This window comes from Carcharhinus amblyrhynchos, unplaced genomic scaffold, assembly GCF_965287045.1.
Source record: "Carcharhinus amblyrhynchos unplaced genomic scaffold, sCarAmb.v2.hapA scaffold_41, whole genome shotgun sequence".
NCBI classification, from domain to species: Eukaryota; Metazoa; Chordata; class Chondrichthyes; order Carcharhiniformes; family Carcharhinidae; genus Carcharhinus; species Carcharhinus amblyrhynchos.
The window spans coordinates 4,149,819-4,170,963 of NW_027649782.1; the positions used below are offsets into that span (position 1 = coordinate 4,149,819).

Below are 21,145 nucleotides of genomic sequence, written 5' to 3' on the forward strand. Positions count from 1 at the left end.
TTAACTGTGTTTCTAAATAAACTTTGATAGAAGTTTCTGAGTGAGTCACTTGAATCCAAGCTGGAGTGGAACATCTTCTGCTCACCTGTGCCAAATTCAAAGTGCCAAAATTACAGTCTAGGCAGACTTTGCAAAACATCTTGGTGTTTCCGATCTAGATCACACACCATTAAAAAGGTTGCAAGCTGACCATCAAGCTTTTCAAGAATTTGGAGTAAAATTTTCACATCGGCTACATATTTCTTTGGTTAGGGAAAAAGGGGTGGAAAGCAGAGCATTTATTGCTAATAATTAACATAATACAAATCACTTCCTTTCCTGCAAAAGAGAAAAGGATTGTAATCTATACTGAGGAATTTGATGTGTAGGAACAGAAGAGTGAGCAGCAACGATGGCGCAGTGGTTAGCGCTGCTGCTTCTCAGCGCTAGGTTTGATTCCCAGTCTGTGTGGAGTTTGCACCTTCTCCCTGTGTCTGTGGGTTTCCTCCGGGTGCTCTGGTTTCCTCCCACAGTCCAAAGGGGGCATGCTGGTTAGGTGCGTTGGCCATGCTAAATTCTCCCTCAGCGTACCTGAACAGGTGCCAGAATGTGGCGACTGGAGGGAATTTTCACAGTAACTTCATCGCAGTGTTAATGTAAGCCTACTTTTGACACTAATAAATAAGCTTTAGACCTCAGCAATGGGACAGTAGAGGATTGAGCTGAAATATAGGAATAGGATCCTATTTAATTCTAGGGCAAGAGAATTCCAAGGGCTTGTACAAACATTGCAAGGTTCCAATTTCGAAGGAAAGATATAGAGTTTTACGCAGTTTCCCCAGTTCACATAGATAGTGATTTGCCAACGCGAATGGAAGTTGAATATTACTTTATTATACCACTGGCTCAGCAGCTGAAATTGATTCATTGCCATTAACCAACAGCTGATTTTCCATTAACTTAAAGATCTGGAGGGAAAGTAAAATCCACGCAAGTGTTTTTTATTCATTTCTCCCTCTTATGTTATAATTCGCAGCCAAGTAATTTCACGTAAAAAAAAAACAAGGAAACTCACTGATTTGAGGCCGTGATTCCTGGACAAGGACAGGGTCTACAGTCATTTGGCGTTCCGACTCTGGCATTCCCATAGAAACCTGACCCACACTGTTCACATCTGAGACCCTCAGTGTTGTGCTGGCACTCCTGTAGTCGCACAAGAAGGAAAACAAACTTCAGATCACAGCTGCTAACATCTGGGTAAGATTATAATCTGCTAAAAGGCAAAGAGAGATGCGATAATTCAGACAGTGTGCGCAACGTTGAATGCGTTAGCACCGATTTTCACACAAAAGGAGATTTTCAAAAGCACTCTCCCTCTATACAAAGCGATTTGATTTAATTTACATGAAATGATGGGAAAAGGTTTTGAACCATGAGAGCAACTTTATTTAAAACACGATGAGAAATTTCTCTAATGATGTTCGAACATAATCCTAGAATCCCTACACTGCAGAATGAGGCCATTCAGCCCATTGAGTCTACACCGATAACAATCCCACCCAAGCCCTATCCCCCTTACCCCACATATTTACCCTACCAATCCTCCTGACACTAAGGAGCAATTTAACATGGTCAATCAATCTAACCCGCAGGTTTCTGGTGAATGGGAGGAAAGCGGAGATCCCGGAGGAAACCCATGCAGACACGGGGAGAATATGCAAACTCCACACAGGCAGTGACCCAAACTGGGAATTGAACCATGGTCCCTAGTGCTATGAGGCAGCTGCGCCAAGCTTGGTGCCACAGTTGGTCAATAGAGATTCAAAGACATACTAACATATACGTTGTATAATAGCAGAACAAAAGTGAATATATTTAAGTCACGGGTAGATAGATTTTTGACAGACAAGGGAATTAAGAGTTATGGGGAGAAAGCGGGAAAGTGGAACTGATCCACTTCAGATCAGCCATGATCTTATGGAATGGCGGGGCAGGCTCGAAGGTCTAGATGGCCTACTCCTGCTCCTATTTCTTATGTTCTTATGAAAGTTTAGTGCGGCTAAATTATATTCCTGATCATCGTACTTGTTCATTCTTCGAAGCTGCCTCACTGACATTATCAGCAGTGGACTCCATTTAATAACAGAACCGGCAGAGAAGGGGAATGAATATAAGGGAATACTTTTTAATTCACAGCACTCTCCAATTTTATAATATTTTTAGACATGCCAGCAATTTGGTACCTTATTAAAAATAATCATGAGTTCTGCTGCCTCCCTACACCAATTACATCAATAATAAACATCCCGTGTGATTGACAGCATCTCCAAGGCAACTCTGAGGAACTGACAGATTGCAGATTCCAGAATGCTGAAATCTAGGTCACCTATAAGACCTGTTGACTTGACCTGGAATCTTTTGGTTCCTCTCTATAGATGACATTCAATGAAACTTTGAAATACAAGTAAGTATGTGGAAGGAGTTTCTGGTGTAGAATTAATGTGCGTGATAACATCTACCTGTGTCGGTGGTCCAAGTTGCGGGGCAATATTTAGAACTGTCGATGTACAAAATATTTGTGTAGTGAAAAGAAGTCAACCCAATCTTGGTATTTATCAATTTTTCTTGGGTTGTGGGCATAGTTGGCAAGGCAGCATTTATTGCCCATCTCTAGCAAGACGATGAGGGTGGTAGGCCCTCTACTTTAAATTCCATGATACTAACTTAGTGATCATGAAAAAATGTTGATCCCCATCCAAGTGTGTAAACTTGATGCTGAGGAAGCTCTCCCACCATTTGTGCTATTCATGTTGCTATTCTGAATTCATGTTGCAACTGTACAAAACTCTGGTGCGGCCGCACTTGGAGTATTGCGTACAGCTCTGGTCGCCGCATTATAAGAAAGATGTGGAGGCATTGGAAAGGGTGCAGAGGAGGTTTACCAGGATGTTGCCTGGTATGGTGGGAAGGTCTTATGAGGAAAGGCTGAGGGACTTGACGTTATTTTCATTGGAGAGAAGAAGGTTACGAGGTGACCTAATTGAGGCATACAAGATGATCAAAGGGTTAGATAGGGTGGACAGTGAGAGCCTTTTTCCTCGGATGGTGATGGCTAACACGAGGGGACATAGCTTTAAATTAAGGGGTGGTAGTTATAGGACAGGTGTCAGAGGTAGGTTCTTTACTCAGAGGGTAGTAAGGGCGTGGAATGCCCTGCCTGCAGCAGTTGTGGACTCGCCAACTTTAAGGGCGTTCAAATGGTCAGTGGATAGGCATATGGATAACATTGGAATAGTTTAGGTGAGAGGGTCATTAGATTGGTTCCACTGGTCGGCGCAACATCGAGGGCTGAAGGGTCTGTACTGCGCTGTAATGTTCTATGCTATGGTTGTTCTTGATAGTGGAGATGGAAGGGGGAGTGAGATTAATCCTGAAGTATTCTGGGTGGGTGATGTTTTCGTGGAAAGCCTGTGGATTGCACAAACTACAGTCCCAGTCTGCTGGGTGCCAAATCCAATGGCAGAAACACTAATTGAGTGAACTGCTGCACCCTGGATGACATTGAGCTTCTTGCGTGTTCAGGCAGCTGCACCCATCCAGTTAAATGGTGAATATTCCAAGACCTCACTTGAGTGAAAGTTTGTGGAGTCATGGGATTTGTTTATCACAAGAGAACCCAATTTCTGTCCTGATCTAAAATCTGGTGACTCCAGGATGTTGATGGCAGGGGATCCTGGGACAGTAATATAGGTGGGGCTTCTCTTCCTCCAAATGGCCATTGTCTGCATTTACATGATGTGAATATAACCTGCCACTCATCAAGGCTATTATTTGTATTACTGAGCTACTGATCCAAAGTGAAGATAGAAACACACCAAGTGCAGTTTGCAGGGGTAGGTGAAAGAACATGAACTCTCATTCACAACGACAAATCTCCAACATAACAACTGTGCCAACCGGGCAAACGTTTCCAAAGTGCCAAGTTGACAAGATTTTTTAACCAGCAGCATATGCGGATCATAACATGAAAGGTCCACGAATCAGAATAAGTGCCAAGAGATGGAGGAATTGAAACACCAACCACAAAGAGGAAGCAATTGCAGAAATGATGCCAGTCCAAAAAGGAGTAACATTTCTCGAAGTCCCTATCAAAGTGGGGAAATGATACACAACATATCAAATGGTATATAGAATGGAAGTAGTATTTTGTGGATTTATCCATACCAGGCATTTCCCAGTGTCTGCATCACAGTCGGAATGTCCGTTACAGTCACAGCGCTCGCACATTCCCAGGTACAATCCACTTGATGTGCGTGTGTAGCCAAAAGCACATTCCTGCACAAAAGAAATTTCACAAGAGTTTGTTTCAAAATTAAACTATGCAAATCTATACGTTTTTAGTTTTAAGTAAAATTACTAAAGCTACTTTTTTGCATTTCTTGACAAATTCAAGTAACATCAACTAGATTGAATATTCTGAAATTGAACATTGAAATTGCAGCGATGAGAGTTACTTTGCTACAAATACTGTCAGATTGTGACGTGCAGAAAAGTCAGAATACTGATCTCTTGGTTTTTAAGTCAAGATGAATGTTTTTTCAGTTTGACCACGGAGAACTTTTGGATGTCCAGAGATCATGAAAGGTGCCTGAATCAATGCAAGTTCTTTCTTTCTTTTTACCTGACATGATGTTCCCTTGTAACCTTCTGGGCAAATACATTCCTCCACCTCAACTGCCTGCTTCTGTCCAGTGGAATGTGGGACTGCTACATCCATATGGACCTGGGATATCCTGCAAAAGGAAAGCCACATTAATCTCCAAACATTGCTCTTCTCCTGAAAATGGTCGGGTTTCCTGGTTTCATACAGACAGAACTTCCATCCAAATGTGTCTCCAATCTTGAGGGCAAAATTGTTTGCTAACATAGAGGATCTGAAAACTAATGGACAACGCAATCTCAAAAAAAAACTTAAACCTTTGAGTTTGAGCGCAATTCAAGCTCCACAAATAAACAACCAGGCAAGACCCAAAGAGGACACATCCCTTTAACAGTATGCTGAGGTACTGAAGCTGGGACAATCCTTGTGATTTAACATGAGGCCTTTTCACTTGGACCTTGATTTGGGAGGGAATGGATTCTGGACAAAGGTAGGAGCAGAAAAACTGATCAAATACAAGAAACATTCTCAATGCCGCTGTCTGCTCAAGAACTAATCTGAGGAAAGAGAACTCTCTCCAATTTCCCCCCCTCCGCCGCCATCCCTCAAACCGTTTGTTCTTCTAAATCTTAGCACGATAAGTTACAAATCATTTTTCTACAAATTTGAGCTTCCTTAGTACCTTCTGCTATCTTAAGAAGGCCCAAACATCCCAAATCAATATTAATCAGCTGGCATCAACCATTGACTCATCTGTGAGTGCTACACTGACGCAACAGAGATTGTTTTCTTTGCATTTTGGTCTAGAATGTCAAGCCAACCACTAAGCATAGGGCCAAGCAGGTAGCACTGGTAGAAGATAACGTACAAATGATATCAGAGAGTCTTCCACGAGCAACTTTTGTTTCGAATTAAAATATTTACCCAAGGGTCTGCTGATACTTAACCTGCTTTCAGTCGTCCCTTCCGTATAACTTGCTCGGATCATGAAAACATTAATGTTGGCCAAAGCCATCAGGAGGTGCTCTCTGGTGGAAGGTTGGCCATCTGCCCGTCGCCATGCCGACTAGAGAAATACAAGATCATTTGTGAATCATTAAAAAATCATTGTGAAAGGGAATATAGACAGAAAGTATGATCTTACTTAGATCATAAGCTCAACAAGAGATATCACTGAATGTGGCTAAATCACGCTAATGAACATAGAACATTACAGCGCAGTACAGGCCCTTCAGCCCTCGATGTTGCGCCGGCCAGTGGAACCAATCTAATGACCCTACACTACAATCGTGAGTCTTCATTTAAATTGAGCCTGAGAAAAGCTGATAATCAGAGATCTGAAGGACAATTCTAGGTATAACCAATGAAAGCCAGCCCCGATAGGTTAATTAGCTAACAGGAGGAGACAAGAACAATACGTAAGAACCTTGTGAAGGAGTAGGCTCTGTGATTCTAAATGCCTATGGCTAACTCTACTACAAGTTGACTTTTTCACCATATTCCCTAATAATTCCTCTAGTCAAGCACATCTTGCACAAATTTCATCTGCGTAATCTATTACAACAAAAAATGCAATGAAAAGGGTTTTCCATTTCACGGGGAAAAACAGACCGCACTCAACTTACCTTCGTTTCACCATTTTTACGGAAACCACAACATTAAAGGAAATACAACAGCATTGTATCAAAGGTAAGATCCCGGGTGCTTATACAAGGGAGTGGACAGAAGCAGCACCCTGCTCACTACACATTAGGACACACTGGACAAAAAGGCTCTGGATGTGGGAGAAGGAAGGAAGCAGGACACTATCCTGGTAAAACTGGCCTTTTGGCACCCTACAGTCTAGTGTAAGGTCAACTAAGTGATTCTAGTGGAACAGCTGGGGGAGCAACACAATAATTTCTTGCAATCCTGCCTTGCAGTGCCTAATGTGAAATGGATCAAGGGCTTGGAAGGCCCTTGGCATCAAGGCTATTGGGGGTGCCTCTGCACAACCTTTCCCACATTCCTCAATCCATGACAACAAATGCATGAGCCTACATAACGTTTACACATTAAACTCAACTGAGTATGTCTTAATATACCATACTTAAATGTATTTGGCTAAGTCCTGGGACATAAACACCACAGGTCTCCACATCAACCTCCCCCACCCATTCCCAACTCAAACCCCATCGACCTGTGTGTTAACCTCCACCATAGCCCCCCATTCCCAGCATGAACCTCATTGGTCTGTGCATCAATCTCCACCCCCACTCCCAGCATGAACCTCACTGCCCTGTGTGCTAAATTCCCCCACTCCCAACATGAACCTCACTGCCCTGTGCGCTAACCTCCCCCATTCCCAGCATGAACCTCACTGCCCTGTGTGCTAACCTCCCCCATTCCCAGCATGAACCTCACTGCCCTGTGTGCTAACCTCCCCCATTCCCAGCATGAACCTCACTGCCCTGTGTGCTAACCTCTCCCATTCCCAGCATGAACCTCATTGCCCTGTGTGCAAAACTCCCCCACTACCAATTGCACTGGCTACTGAACACAGTCGCCCCAATTGCATTATGTGGTGGAGATCTGAGCTCTAGTTCAGCACTTGCTGCCCATATATCCCTGCATTCAGCATGGCACAGCGTAGGCCTCTGATCTCAGATCCTTGGGTGCAATGCGTGGCATAAATAGGCCCCTTGACATCACTGAATTGCAATCACAAATGTTGTAAATAGACATGTGACTGACGATCTCTTCAACACTGACGATCTTGTCCCTGAATAATCCAATCCAACCACGGCTCATCAGGACATTATGCATACACATCAGGTTGCCTCTTAACTGAGCACTAGGGAGTTGCATGTCCCATCTGCAGATGGATGATCCATACCTCAGAGTCTAATCAGCAAAGGACTCTCTTCTCCATTCAAGCATTCACTGTATATATCTCAAATACACATGCAATAGGTTGAAGAAAAACAACAACAACCTACTTCTTTGAAAACAACAGAGAAAGTTGAGGGGGTGCCAGGTTGCGGCCTCTTAGCCGTGTAGTGCTCCAGGAAGATGTTGTTGCCTTGTAGAATAACATCAGGCATGCCAGTGATTGGCGTAGAGCCGGGGGCGACATTATGTAGGATGGTGTAATGTAATTCCCCTCCATAAGAAGTAACCTATAAAAATGAATAGGGGACAGGAAGCAATTAGTAGTTTGAATGAAGACATGTAATTTGTTAAAAGTGTGCGAACGAGGCTAACCCATATTAGATCATACGCTAAACAGATCGGTCCAGACAGCATTGCTGGCAACCAGATGCGTCGACAGAACTGAGACTGAGCAAACATTGTTCTATCCTTACAACGAAGTAATTAAATTCAGCACTTTAATACGTACACAGTTATCTTCATGCGATTGAAGATTGATTTCACGAGGAAACTACTGAATGACCTCCTGCAGAAGACAGTGCCTCTCTTTCTTTGACCAGAGTTCGATGAGTCTATACAAGGTCACTGGTCAAATGTTACAAATACCGAGCTCTTGCCCTGCACAAATTGTCACTGTGCGTGTTCTCTCAATCCCTCCCCAGCCCCCTGGTTTGGGGAAGATTTATTTTTCTTCCCGGAGTGTGCACCTCAATCCTTCTGAAAAGAGGAATCAGCAAAGAGTCCAAGTTGACAGACTGAGCGTGAACGCAGAGGGTCAAATGCAATTTTTAGAGCGATGAGTGAGCCATAGAAATTGGACAACTTCCAAAAGAGAAAAAACTGGTGACCGGTAAACCTCTGCCCCCCACCGTCTGTTTACTGTATGAATTTGTCTTGAACAGAGGTGGAAATAAGTAGTAAGATCACTAGGGCCTAATTTGCAAACTGGGGGAAATCAGATGTTTTAGAACAAAGAACAGTACAGCATAAAAACAGGCCCTTCAGCCCTCCAAACCAGTGCCGATCATGACACCTTAACAAAACAAAAAAAGAAAACCTTCTGCCTTTACTTGGTCCACATCCCTCCATTCCCTCCCTATTCACGTACCCATCCAGATGCCTCTTAAATGTTGCTAATGTGCCTGCTTCCACCACCTCCTCTGGCAGCGCATTCCAGGCACCCACCACTCTGTCTAAAAAAGCTCCAATGTGGAGATTCCGGTGTCGGACGGGGGTAAGCGCAGTAAGAAATCTCGCAACAGCAGGTTGAAGTCCAAAAGGTTCATTTGGTAGCACAAGCTTTCGGAGTGCTGCTCCTTCTTCAGGTGATGAAGAGTTCTTCACTCTTCACCCATCTGAAGAAGGAGCAGCGCTCTGAAAGTTGGTGCCACCAAATAACCCTGTTGGGCTTTAGCCTGGTGTTGTGAGACTTCTTACTGAAAAAGATCCCCCCCCCCCGCCCAAGCACATCTCTCTTTTTGTTTTGTCTCTCCCATTTGCAACGTCAACCCAAAGCGGACAGATCTCCGTTTACCTTATTGCCTTTAAACCGATCAGGTAGCACCCAGTAGTAGATGTCACGAGGGATTTTATCAAAGTTCGCAAAAGTTAGTTCATTTAAGCCACTGATTTGAACTCCTTCAGTGATCCTCTGGGTGTGTGCCATATTTGTCAACATGTAAAGACTCCTTTCCTGCTCATCATAAAGAGCTCGGATCTTGCAAAGTGTAAACAGAACAATTCGATTATGGAACAATGAGGTATTGTCAGCAAGTCTCAACATATCAATTTATTCTACCTAGTACAACCCAAACAGTAACATATCAGCCTGGTAACAATAGTCTGTGTGCCCTACCCCCTGGGCACCCATTTTTAAGATTCCAGCCAACTAATTACCCATTGCTTTTACATAATATTTAAAATGACCTAACATTGCAAAATTGACAAATTGGAATGGATGGTTATTGCTGTGTCATAGATAGCTCACATCTATATTGTACAAGTCTGAACGAATACTCTTTTAAACAAAATCCTTTCATTTATTACATAATTCTGTGCACAGTGAAATGAAACAGTCGCACTGTCCCACGTAACAAGCTCTTAAATCAGAGAAACCCTACAGTACAGAAAAAGGCCATTTGGCCCATCGAGTCTGCACCAACCATAATCCAACCCAGGCTCTACCCCCATATCTCTACATACTTATCCACTAATCCCTCTAACCTGTGCATCTCAGGACACTAAGAACAATTTTAGCACGGCCAATCGACCTAACCCGCACACCTTTGGACTGTGGGAGGAAACCGGAGCACCCGGAGAAAACCCACACAGACACGAGGAGAATGTGCAAACTCCACACAGACAGTGACCCAAGCCGGGAATCGAACCCAGGTCCCTGGAGCTGCGAAGCAGCAGTGCTAACCACTGTGTTACCTTGCCATCCCAGGAAATCCAGCTCCTCATTCCAAAGAACAATGAAAAGTACAGTACAAGAACAGGTCCTACAGCATGCATCAAACATGATGCCCCAACTAAACTTAAGAAAAGCTTTTCTTTTTACTCATTTGTGGGACATGGGCATCAATGGCTGGCCAGCATTTATTGCCCATGCCTAGTTGGCCTTGGCTCGGCCATTTCAGAGGGCAGTTGAAAGTCCAATCACATTATGGCGGCTCTGGAGTCACATGTAGGCCAGATCGGCTAAGGACAACAGATTTCGTTCCCTAAAGGAAATTAGTGAAGATGAGTTTTTCCGACAATCTGCAATGGTTTCTCAATTCCAGATACACTTACTGAATACAAATTCCACTGTCTACCATGGCGGGATTCGAACCCAGGTCCCCAGAACATTAGCTGAGTTTCTGGATTAATAGTCTAGGAAGAATCCCACTGGGCCATCACTTCCCTTTTGCTAAACTTCCAAATCCAGCCAGCTCCAGACTGTCACTTGAAGAACTGGGCAACAAAAAACATTCAGATCTTCCATCGAGGTTATAAATCATCCCAAATGTTGAAGAAGTAGCCAAAGAGTTAAACTTTTCTCAGTACAGACAGGCGTTTTAAAAAGAAAATCAACATGCCAAAGAAAATCCATTAAAAAACACGCAAAATTCTGCAAAGACCTGCCCTGTGCCAAATCCAAGCTTTAATATCCCACACGGAACACACGCAAATTTCAATGTCAGAAGAGCTTTGGGACAAATTATTCATTTAACCTGACTGCCAGCAACAGAATGAGTAACATTCCTTGAACAATGAACATTTAGCTTGACAAAGGGATGCCCAGTTTCTCCCCCTGCAAAATCCACTGCACCTATTCCTGTGCCAAGTTGAACAGTGGAGTAAATCGTGATTGTGCTTCTTCTTAAAAAAAAACAAAATTTGAAAAGCAACCAATCCATGAAAAACCTGGAACCCACAGTGCAAATGTACCCTTACAGATGCTACCCCATAGATATCCAAAGATACCGCAGCTCACAGACTCACCTGGTCCCGGTGCCAAGTGGAGCTGGCACACTGTTTGCTGATCCCCATGCAGAAACACTTCAGGCAGCCATCCACATTGGAACCATCCAAGTTGAAGGAGCCCGTCGAGCATTCATTACATAGCCTTCCAACAACATTGGCCTGTAAGACAGCCAACAGAGTGAGAGCATTATGATGGCTGTATGGAAGCCTGGACACAGTGGGGCCTAATTAGAGCCCTCTGACATTCCAGGGGTTGAATTTTAAAAAAGACACAACAAAATAAAAGACATTAATGATAACCTCATTCCTTTTGTTACAATAGGATTTTGAAGAGAGTTGCCAACACTAAGGTCATGACATCGAAAGTCAATAAAAACATTAAGAAAAATACCAGTTTTCATTTTATTCCATTCTCACAACAATTTGAATGTCACCTGGTGCATAAGGACATAAGAAATAGGAGCAGGCTTAGACCATCTAGCCCTTTGAGCCTGCCCCGCCATTCAATAAGATCATGGCTGATCTGAAGTGGATCAGTTCCACTTTCCCGCTTTCTCCCCATAACCCTTAATTCCCTTGTCTATCAGAAATCTATCTACCCGTGACTTAAATATATCCAATGAGGTAGCCTCCACCACTTCAACAGGCAGAGAATTCCAGAGATTCACCACCCTTTGAGTGAAGAAGTTCCTCCTCAACTCCGTTCTGAAGTACTCCCCCCTTATTTTGAGACTGTGCCCTCTAATTCTGTTTTCCTTTCTACATTGGTACATTGGGGAGACCATGCAGACGCTACGACAACGGATGAATGAACATCGCTCGACAATCACCAGGCAAGATTGTTCCCTTCCTGTTGGCGAACACTTCAGTGGTCACGGGCATTCAGCCTCTGACCTTCGGGTAAGCATTCTCCAAGGCGGCCTTCACGACATACGACAGCGCAGAGTCGCTGAGCAGAGACTGAAAGCCAAGTTCCGCACACATGAGGACGGTCTCAACAGGGATCTTGGGTTCATGTCGCACTATCTGTAACCCCCGTGACTTGCCTGGGTTTGCAAAACCTCACTTACTGTACTGTCTGGAGACAATACACATCTCTTTAACCTGTGATCAGTGCTCCTTCCACTCGCATTGTTAGCCACTTTAAGACTTGAACAGCAGGTTAAGTGTAAAGATTCGCATTCTAATCAGTAATCTGTAAACTGTCCGTGCTTTATATGCTCTGTCTGAGGCCAGAGCTCTCCATTCACCTGACGAAGGGGCTAACCTGAAAGCTTGTGAGTCTATTATCAAATAAATCGGTTGGACTGAAACCTGGTGTTGTCAGACTTTTTACTTCCTTTCTAAACAGGAAGAATCTCTCTACCTCTACCCTATCTCGCCCCTTCATTATCGTATATGTCTCTATAAGATCCCCCCTCAGCCATCTAAACTCTAACGAGTACAGGCCTGGTCTATTCAATCTCTCCTCATAGGCCAACCCCCTCATCTCCGGTATCAGCCTGGTGAACCTTCTCTGCACTCCCTCCAAGGCCAATATATCCTTTCGCAAATAAGGGAACCAAAACTGCGCACAGTACTCCAGCTGCGGCCTCACCAGTGCTCTGTACAGTTGCAGCAAGACCTCCCTGCTTTTATATTCTATCCCCCTCGCTATAAAGGCCAACATTCCATCCACGGGAAAAGAACTTCAACCATATAGTTAATTTTGAACCTTGCACAACATTTTTGATTCAAACAGAAGTGTTGGGTTTGGGAAGTCCACTGCTGATTCCAAAATCAGAGTGTATCAGAACATTGTAAAAATCTATGAATAATTAATATCCATCACATCGAGAGTATGCAAGCTGGGACTGCTCTCCTTCGAGTAGACGAGGTGAAAGAGAAAATTCAATCAGGGTGTTTGAAATCATGAAGGGTTTTGATGGAGTGACTAAGGGAAAACTGTTTCTACAAACAGTGAAGTCGGTAACCAGAGGGGGCAGATTTAACAAAATTGACAAAGAGGAGAATCTTTTAATAGTTGATGTGATCTGTGTTGTGCCGTTTCAGAGGGCGACAGAAGTAGATTGAATAGTGCCTCTGAAAGAGGAATTGAATATAAACTTCAGAAGGGAAAAAAACTGCAATGGAGGAGGAGCAAGAGAGAATTGGATAACTCTTATAAGGAATCAACACAGGCACAATGAGCCAAATAGTGTCCTTTCCGCTGTAGAAATCTATGGTCATAAAATTGAGATTGTGGACTAGATATAATCAGAATAATAATTTCGTAGAATTAAAAAAAATCAACAAATTCAACAGAAAGGAGAGAAAAATGGTTAATGACAAATTCTTGGCTGATTAAAAAAAAAGGAAACTTAGGGTGGGATTTTCCACCGCACTCAACCCAAAACTGGAAAATCCTGCTGGAGGTCAGTGGACCTTTGTGTGGTCCTGTCCTACCTGTTAAAGATTCCCAGGCTGGGTTGGATAGGAAAATTCCACCCTTGGAGTTGATTACAATAAACGCACTGGTGGAAGGGACAATGTTGAGTTGTTACTGTGCAGAGGGGTTGTTAGTTTAAAAAAAAAGCATGGTTAGACGGAATGGGCAGGTTTAACATCAGGAGCTGGTACATGTCCAGTTGTGAAGGGATCAAAACACGTAGAGCACATAAGTCACTGATCTCAAAACGTGGTAGTGGTGAAGGGGGTTGCAGAGCAAGTGGTGGAGGGGAGAAAGAAGGATGGACAGGCAGATAGAGGTGACAGAACAATTCACGCATGCAGAATGAGAGAGGATTTGACCAAAGGTTGCGACACAACCGTATAATGGATTTTAAAATCATTATTTGAGCACTAACAAATTGAAAATCCAGCAAGTGGAAATACAAAGAAACTGCAAAGCAAGTGTGCATTTGGAAAAAAAAATACAACATTTAGACAGGCCAATGGTACATTAAACACAAAGAGGGGAGATTCTCCTGTCCTGCCTGCCACGGGAATCCAGGAGATACAAGGAAATCTCTTTGCTTGTTAATACTATGGCCATAATTGATTCAAAATAACTACTGGTTTGGAACTCGTCGCTAATGTCCATGCTCCCCGCATTCATTGCGTGGATGTTGTATATTGTACTGCCATGTTTACTATGCATTAAAGTCTATCTCTCTCCAGTCATTAGAACATACCTACCTTACACACACAAGATCCATCGTGTGATTTTGTGGAGTCCGTTCCTCTGTTGTCACAATTTGAAATATGTCCCGCTGCAAAATAAAACAAACTTTCTTAGACAATTCTGCTCTGGGCCATATCAAAGCGTGTCAAGATTCTTGAGAAATAATTTCCTATGTTACAACAGTGAGTAGACCCAATTGAAACACCTGTCCAGGTCTTCAGGCTGTGAAAGGAGTTTTAGAAATGCAAGCTCATTGGGTCTCAAGGCTGGGGAAATCAGGCTTTTTTAAAGATTCAGTAATGATATTAATACATAAAGTATGGGACACTGAAGGAAGTATGTGCTCCAGCAGTTCTGTTTCGCAGTAATATCCTTTCCTACACCAGTCACATCTTCCCAATTCCTAGATTAATTATCTTCTGGGTGAGACTGGCAAAGATGTAGAGATGCTGGCGTTGGAATGGGGTAAACACAATAAGAAGCCTTGAGGGATTACTATGAAATAAACTGGTTGGACTTAAACCTAGTGTTGTGAGGCTTCTTACTGAGACTGACAAACACAGAGTAATCCTGTACCTGTAACCTCTGGGATCTGATCATGAAGGAAACGACCTGGAGCCTTTGGATTTCACTTCACCAGATCGATGACTTATTCCATTCATTCAGTTTGATTGAAACCAATATTCAGAGAGAGATCTCGTTATACAAATGTGAGGTTTTGTTAGGTGGTTATGTTTTCGAATTGTCTCTTTTAATTTAATGTAACACCAGATCATAGAAACCCTACTCAATATCGAGGACCGAAGGGCCTGTATTGCGCTGTAATGTTCTATGTTCTACAGTACAGAAAGAGACTATTCGGCCCATCGAGTCTGCACCGACCACAACCCCCCCCAGGCCCTACCTCCATACACCTACATATTTACCCACCAACTCCTCTAACCTATGCATCTCAGGACAGTAAGGGCAATTTTTAGCATGGCCAATCAACCTAACCCGCATATCTTTGGACTGTGGGAGGAAACCGGAGCACCCGGAGGAAACCCACACAGACACGAGGAGAATGTGCAAACTCTACACAGACAGTGACCTGAGCCAGGAATCGAACCCAGATCCCTGGAGCTGTGAAGCAGCAGTGCTAACCACTGTGCCACTGTGCCTCAATCTCCTCAATTAGGAGATGGATTTCACACAGGTTTCTGCCCAGAGATAGCTCCATGTGACCTGTAAGTGAAAACTATTGAAAAATCAAGTGACAGCTTACACAGCGAGAAACACATCAAGGATCTATCTACTGCTTTGGGAAGAACCTCTGTTTCTACTGCACTGAAGAACACAGTAGAAGTAATTTTGTGTGAAGAACTAAGAAAAATGCTTGTAAAGGTTGATCTTACATGTTTTACATTTGGAAGAGAAGGGAGCAGGACTTTTGAGATTCAAGGAGCCACTGAGATGTATAAGATAATGAAAGGGATGGATAGGGTAGAGGTAGAGAGATTCTTCCCGCTTAGAAAGGGTAGCAGGACTAGAGGACACAGCCTCAAGATAAGGGGGGGGATAGTTTAGAACAGAGTTGAGGAGGAACTTCTTCACTCAAAGGGTGGTGAATCTCTGGAATTCTCTGCCCGTTGAAGTGGTGGAGGCTACCTCGCTAAATATATTTAAGTCACGAGTAGATAGGTTTTTGACAGACAAGGGGATTAAGGGTTATGGGGAGAAAGTGGGAAAGTGGAACTGATCCACTTCAGATCAGCCATGATCTTATTGAATGGCGGGACAGGCCTTGTGGGTGAAAGTCTGATCTGCGTTACTTTGTCTGAGTGGCCCAAATCTTGAAGCTTCCAAAAGCTATGACTTGGTGGGCAGAGGGAAATAAACCTTTTGGAAGTTGGGAGCATCTTCAGACTTGATCTTTTGTTGTTACCCAACAGCCAAGAAACATGGCATGAAGTAAAAATAGCATATAGCATATTTCAATTGAATTAATTAGTTAATGCAAAAGAACCTTTGATTTATTTGATTTTAGAAAGGCGGTGGCAAAGAGGGGACCTTATTGAAACATATAAGATGATTAGAGATTTAGATAGGGTGGACAGTGATAGCCTTTTTCCTCGGATGGAGAAAGCTAGCACGAGGGGGCATAGCTTTAAACTAAGGGGTGGTAGTTATAGGACAGATGTCAGAGGTAGGTTCTTTACCCAGAGGGTGGTCAGGGATTGGAATGCCCTGCCTGCTGCAGTTGTAAATGCGCCTAGTTTGGGGGCGTTTAAGAGATCCGTGGATAGGTTTATGGATGGAAAGGGATTGGTTTAGGTTAGAGGGTCATTGCTTTTTAACTGGTCGGCGCAACATCGTGGGCCGAAGGGCCTGTTCTGTGCTGTAATGTTCTATGTTCTGTTGGTGCATTAGTTGCCTGTTAAAAAGTGTTTGATCAATGTTGATTTTAGTTTGTTACAGTAAAAGTCTTAAAACACGAAATATAATCATTTGGTAATTTCAATCGATCGCAGAGAACTATGTCTCTTTTTAAAACTTACTGGTCTCTATGGGAACCATATAACAGTATCTCAACCCACCAGGTAGCCACAGCTGAATGTGGCAGTTCTCCTGAATGATTCCCATTCTGGGGGAATGCTGTTTATTATGGAGTTCAGGTGATCTGCTCAGTTTAGCACACCATCCAATCGCTAACTTGAGTAGCAAGTGAGTATTCCAGTTTGATGGAATAAATCAGGAAGTGCTGGGAAAAAAACTCAGCCAGTCTGGCAGCATCTGTGCAGAGAGAAACACAGCTAGTGTACTGAGTCCAATGTGACTGTTCAGCTGTTCCAAAGAAGAGTCAAATGGAACTCAACACGTTAACTCTGCTTCTCTCTCCACCTGTTGAGTGTTTCCAGCACTTTGTCCTAATTTCAGATCCCTAGACATCTGCAGTATATTGCTCCTATTTAAGCAGCAATGGAATTTGGTTAGAGATATGGAGACCTGAGGTCCTGCACACTGAGCTTGCCACAGCACTGCTGCCTCTCAGCACCAGGGACCCCAGGTTCGATTACCAGCTTGGGTGACCGTTTGTGTGGAGTTTGCACGTTCTCCCCATGTCTAAGTGGGTTTCCTCCGGGTGCTCTGGTTTCCTCTCACAATCGAAAGATGTGCAGGTGGATTAGGTGGTTTGGCCATGCTAAATTACCATTAATGTGGCAGGGGGACTAATGGGGAAAATACGTGGAGTGACAAGGATAGGGACTGGATGGAATCGTTGTCAATGCAGGCTTGATGGGCCAAACAGCCTCCTTACGTACTGTAGGGATTCTATGAATAACTGGAGGATTTAATTTGACCCTCAAAGTTAAGTTTAGCATAAAACACCTGTTATCTAAATAATTCTGAGAAAAACAGCCTGCATTCTGGGCCTTACCAGTTGGTTTACATTTTCCACCTGGAGTCATTGGGTTTCCTTCATAACCAGGAGCACAACTACAAGAAGAAAAAAACAGAGGTTATAGCAAACAATGCGTCTCTGATACCAGCCAGACAATTACACTGTTAAGGAGATAAACCTACATTTCACATCTCCGCCCTGTGTAGCCTTCACTGCATGCGTCACAGGTGGGACGTTCGTCTGTATCCAGGAAGCAGGTATCTGAAAATCTGTGGAAAAGATACACATCAGTTTGGCTTCTGCAAATGACAATCACTCCCCAAATTTACCCTGGATTTTTGTCATGTTTTTAAGGCATTCGCATTGTTAAAAATGACCTCCATCCTCAGCACAAATAGAGCATCAGCTGTAGAAAATGCACTCAAAACACTAGTTTGTGAGAACACATTGAATGTATTACACACAGACTCTTCAACTCAAGTAGGAGGAGTGGAGAGGGAGGGCGAGTCAAGATGGGGGAGGTGCAGAAGCTGAGTGGAGAGGGAGCGCTTCAAGCACTCACTGGTCAGTTAAGGTGAAGTTTCTCCATTCTATTGAACTATGCTCTTTGACCTTTGACTCCTGAGAATTTTTCCAATCAGTGCATCAGTCTTATCGGCAGTCTAGTGCCCTTGCTCTGCACTCATTAGAGACCAAATCCATCGGTCACTCATCTGGCCAAATGTTCAGTGCACCTTCTGATTGCACTTGATTCAAACCAAGGAACCCACAGAGCAGCATATAAATAGCATTCTTAATAAAATAAAATGTGCCAAGATATTTCAAATAAAGTAAGCAAACAAAATTTGACATCGAGCCACAAGTGGAAATGTTAGGTCAGCTGACCAAAAGCTCAAAGTGGTAGCAAAGACCATGGTTTCATAGTCATCATTGGATGTTTAATTCCAGATTTTTATTGAATTCATGTTCCATCATCTATCATGGTGGAATTCAAACCCAGATTCCCAGGGTCTCTGGATTACTAACCCAGTCACAATACCACTACACCATCACCTTCCCCACTATGTTCAATCTTTGGAAAACAGGCCATCAATTTCTCCATTTCCTGTACTTATTCACAAACTGAAGGCACAACGGGGAAACACCTGGAGTGAGCAGGAAGGTTCACAGTTCCTTCTGGTCTCTGTTATGAGGCACCTGAACTCATCCTGAATTTGGCGAAGGTGCTACAAGTCTCAAACACTCAGTCTGGGGTTAGTCAATCTGGTTGGTAACCGCTGAACACTTTGAGACAATACGTAACAGTGGATCTCAGAGGTGGTCAGGAACACACACAAGTTGAACAGCAAAATCAGCTTCAGGGGCAGGAGGGGATTGAGTGGGGAATTGGCAATTGGCAATACAACAGAATGACTTGGAAGAGGGAGCTGAAGGGTGGGTCAGTAAATTGGCTGATGATACCAAGATTGGTGGAGTCGTGGATGAGGTGGAGGGCTCTTGCAGGCTGCAAAGAGACATTGATAGGATGCAGCGCTGGGCAGAAGAGTGGCAGATGGAGTTTAACTCTGATAAGTGCGAAGTAATTCATTTTGGTGGGACAAACTTGAATGCGGATTACAGGGTCAAAGGCAGGGTTCTGAGGAACGTGGAGGAACAGAGAGATCTTGGGGTTCATATCCACAGATCTCTGAAGGTTGCCACACAAGTGAAGAGAGCTGTGAAGAAGGCTTATAGTGTGTTGGCGTTTATTAACAGGGGGTTTGAGTTTAAGCGCCATGGGGTTATGCTGCAACTATACTGGACATTGGTGAGACCACATTTGGAATAGTGTGTTCAGTTCTGGTCACCTCACTATAAGAAGGATGTGGAAGCATTGGAGAGAGTGCAGAGGAGATTTACCAGGGTGCTGCCTGGTTTGGAGGGTGGGAAAGGCTTTATGAGGAAAGGTTGAGGGAGCTGGGGCTCTCTTTAGAGCAGAGGAGGATGAGAGGCGACTTAATAAAGGTTTATAAGATGATGAGAGGGATTGATAGAGTGGATGTGCAGAGACTATTTCCTCGGGTGGATGTAGCTGTTACTAGGGGGCATAACTATAAGGTTCATGGTGGGAGATATAGGAGGGATGTCCGAGGTAGATTCTTTTCTCAGAGAGTGGTTGGGGTGTGGAATGCACTGCCTGCTGTGATAGTGGAGTCGGACACTTTAGGAACTTTCAAGTGGTTATTGGATAGGCACATGGAGCACACCAGAATGATAGGGAGTGGGATAGCTTGATCTTGGGTTTGGACATAGCTCGGCACAACATTGAGGGCCGAAGGGCCTGTATTGTGCTGTACTGTTCTATGTTCTAACAGAAGATGTTCAAAAAACAAATCATTCATTCAACACAAAAATCTATTCCACAAAACCACAAATCTGACAGACACACAGCCCGACCATGTCGAGTTCACAAATGTTCGTTCCAGCAATGCTGCTTTTCCAGACACAGACCTCCTGTGGGATTCTGTAAAGGGACACGGACACGGCATGCAGTCGTTAGCGGTTCCTCGAGTGGGGTTGCCAAAAAATCCAGCCTTGCACCTGTCACAGTGTGGGCCTTCCGTGTTGTGTTGGCAATTCTGCAAGGTAGGAAGAAATGTATTAGCTGACCCAAGACCTTGGGCAACATTAACACAGGGAAACAGGATTTACTTGGGATCTTCATTCAACGTCTCAAGAGCATACCTGGGCCTCAGATTGTGAGATTGCATAATCAACAGGGACTGCATGGCAGGCTCAATTCTCAAGTCACCTAAATCAAAACTGGACCCAAATCCATCTTTCTTCAGAGGATTGTTAGGGCGGCACGGTGGCACAATGGTTAGCACTGCTGCCTCACAGCTCCAGGGACCCGAGTTCGATTCCTGGTTCGGGTCACTGTCTGTGTGGAGTTTGCACGTTCTCCCCGTGTCTGCGTGGGTTTCCTCCAGGTGCTCCAGTTTCCTCCCAAAGATGTGCAGGTTAGGTAAATTGGCCATGAGGTTATGGGGATAAGGCGGGGGTGGGAGGATGAGATGCTCTTTCGGAGAGTTCCTGCCAATTCGATGGGCCAAATGGCCTCCTTCTGCATTGTAGGAATTCTAAGATTTAGCATGTCCAATCAATCTAACCAGCACTTTTTTGGAGTGTGAGAGGAACCGAGGCATTCGGAGGAAACCCACACAGGCACGGGGAGAACGTGCAGTCTCTGGACAGACAGAATGACCCAAGCCGAGAAACGAACCGGGGTCCCTGGTGCTTTGAGGCAACAGTGTTAACCACCGTGCCACCATGCCATAGCTGATGGCACGGCACACTCCCATCAGAGGCAGTTAAAATGGATAGTGCAGGGGAAGGGAAGACAGCTCTCTGGATCCTATTCTAAATACACTTCTAGGGCAAAACAGAGTCATAGAGGTTTACAGCATGGAAACTGGCACTTTGGCCCACCTTGTCTATGCCACCTATTTTTTAAACCCCCAAGCTAATCCCAATTGCCTGCATTTGGCCCATATCCCTCTATACCCATCTTATCCATGTAACTGTCTAAATGCTTTTTAAAAGA

The 21,145-nt window shown here is 43.9% G+C and overlaps 1 protein-coding gene across 7 annotated transcripts in view; it reads right to left on the reverse strand.

Annotated features, from left to right (window-relative positions):
* Window positions 1-21,145, reverse strand: part of hspg2 (heparan sulfate proteoglycan 2) — a 536,580-nt gene that overhangs the window by 263,396 nt on the left and 252,039 nt on the right. For all 7 annotated transcript variants that reach the window (XM_080181499.1, XM_080181505.1, XM_080181501.1 and 4 more), the window contains 11 exons: window positions 20,053-20,180; window positions 17,745-17,831; window positions 17,599-17,657; window positions 14,195-14,268; window positions 11,036-11,176; window positions 9,084-9,266; window positions 7,618-7,797; window positions 5,587-5,705; window positions 4,661-4,772; window positions 4,204-4,314; window positions 1,055-1,182 (listed from right to left, as the gene is read on the reverse strand). In XM_080181499.1, the coding sequence (XP_080037625.1) occupies window positions 1,055-1,182; window positions 4,204-4,314; window positions 4,661-4,772; window positions 5,587-5,705; window positions 7,618-7,797; window positions 9,084-9,266; window positions 11,036-11,176; window positions 14,195-14,268; window positions 17,599-17,657; window positions 17,745-17,831; window positions 20,053-20,180 (1,322 nt within the window). The remainder of the gene's footprint in view (window positions 1-1,054; window positions 1,183-4,203; window positions 4,315-4,660; window positions 4,773-5,586; window positions 5,706-7,617; window positions 7,798-9,083; window positions 9,267-11,035; window positions 11,177-14,194; window positions 14,269-17,598; window positions 17,658-17,744; window positions 17,832-20,052; window positions 20,181-21,145) is intronic.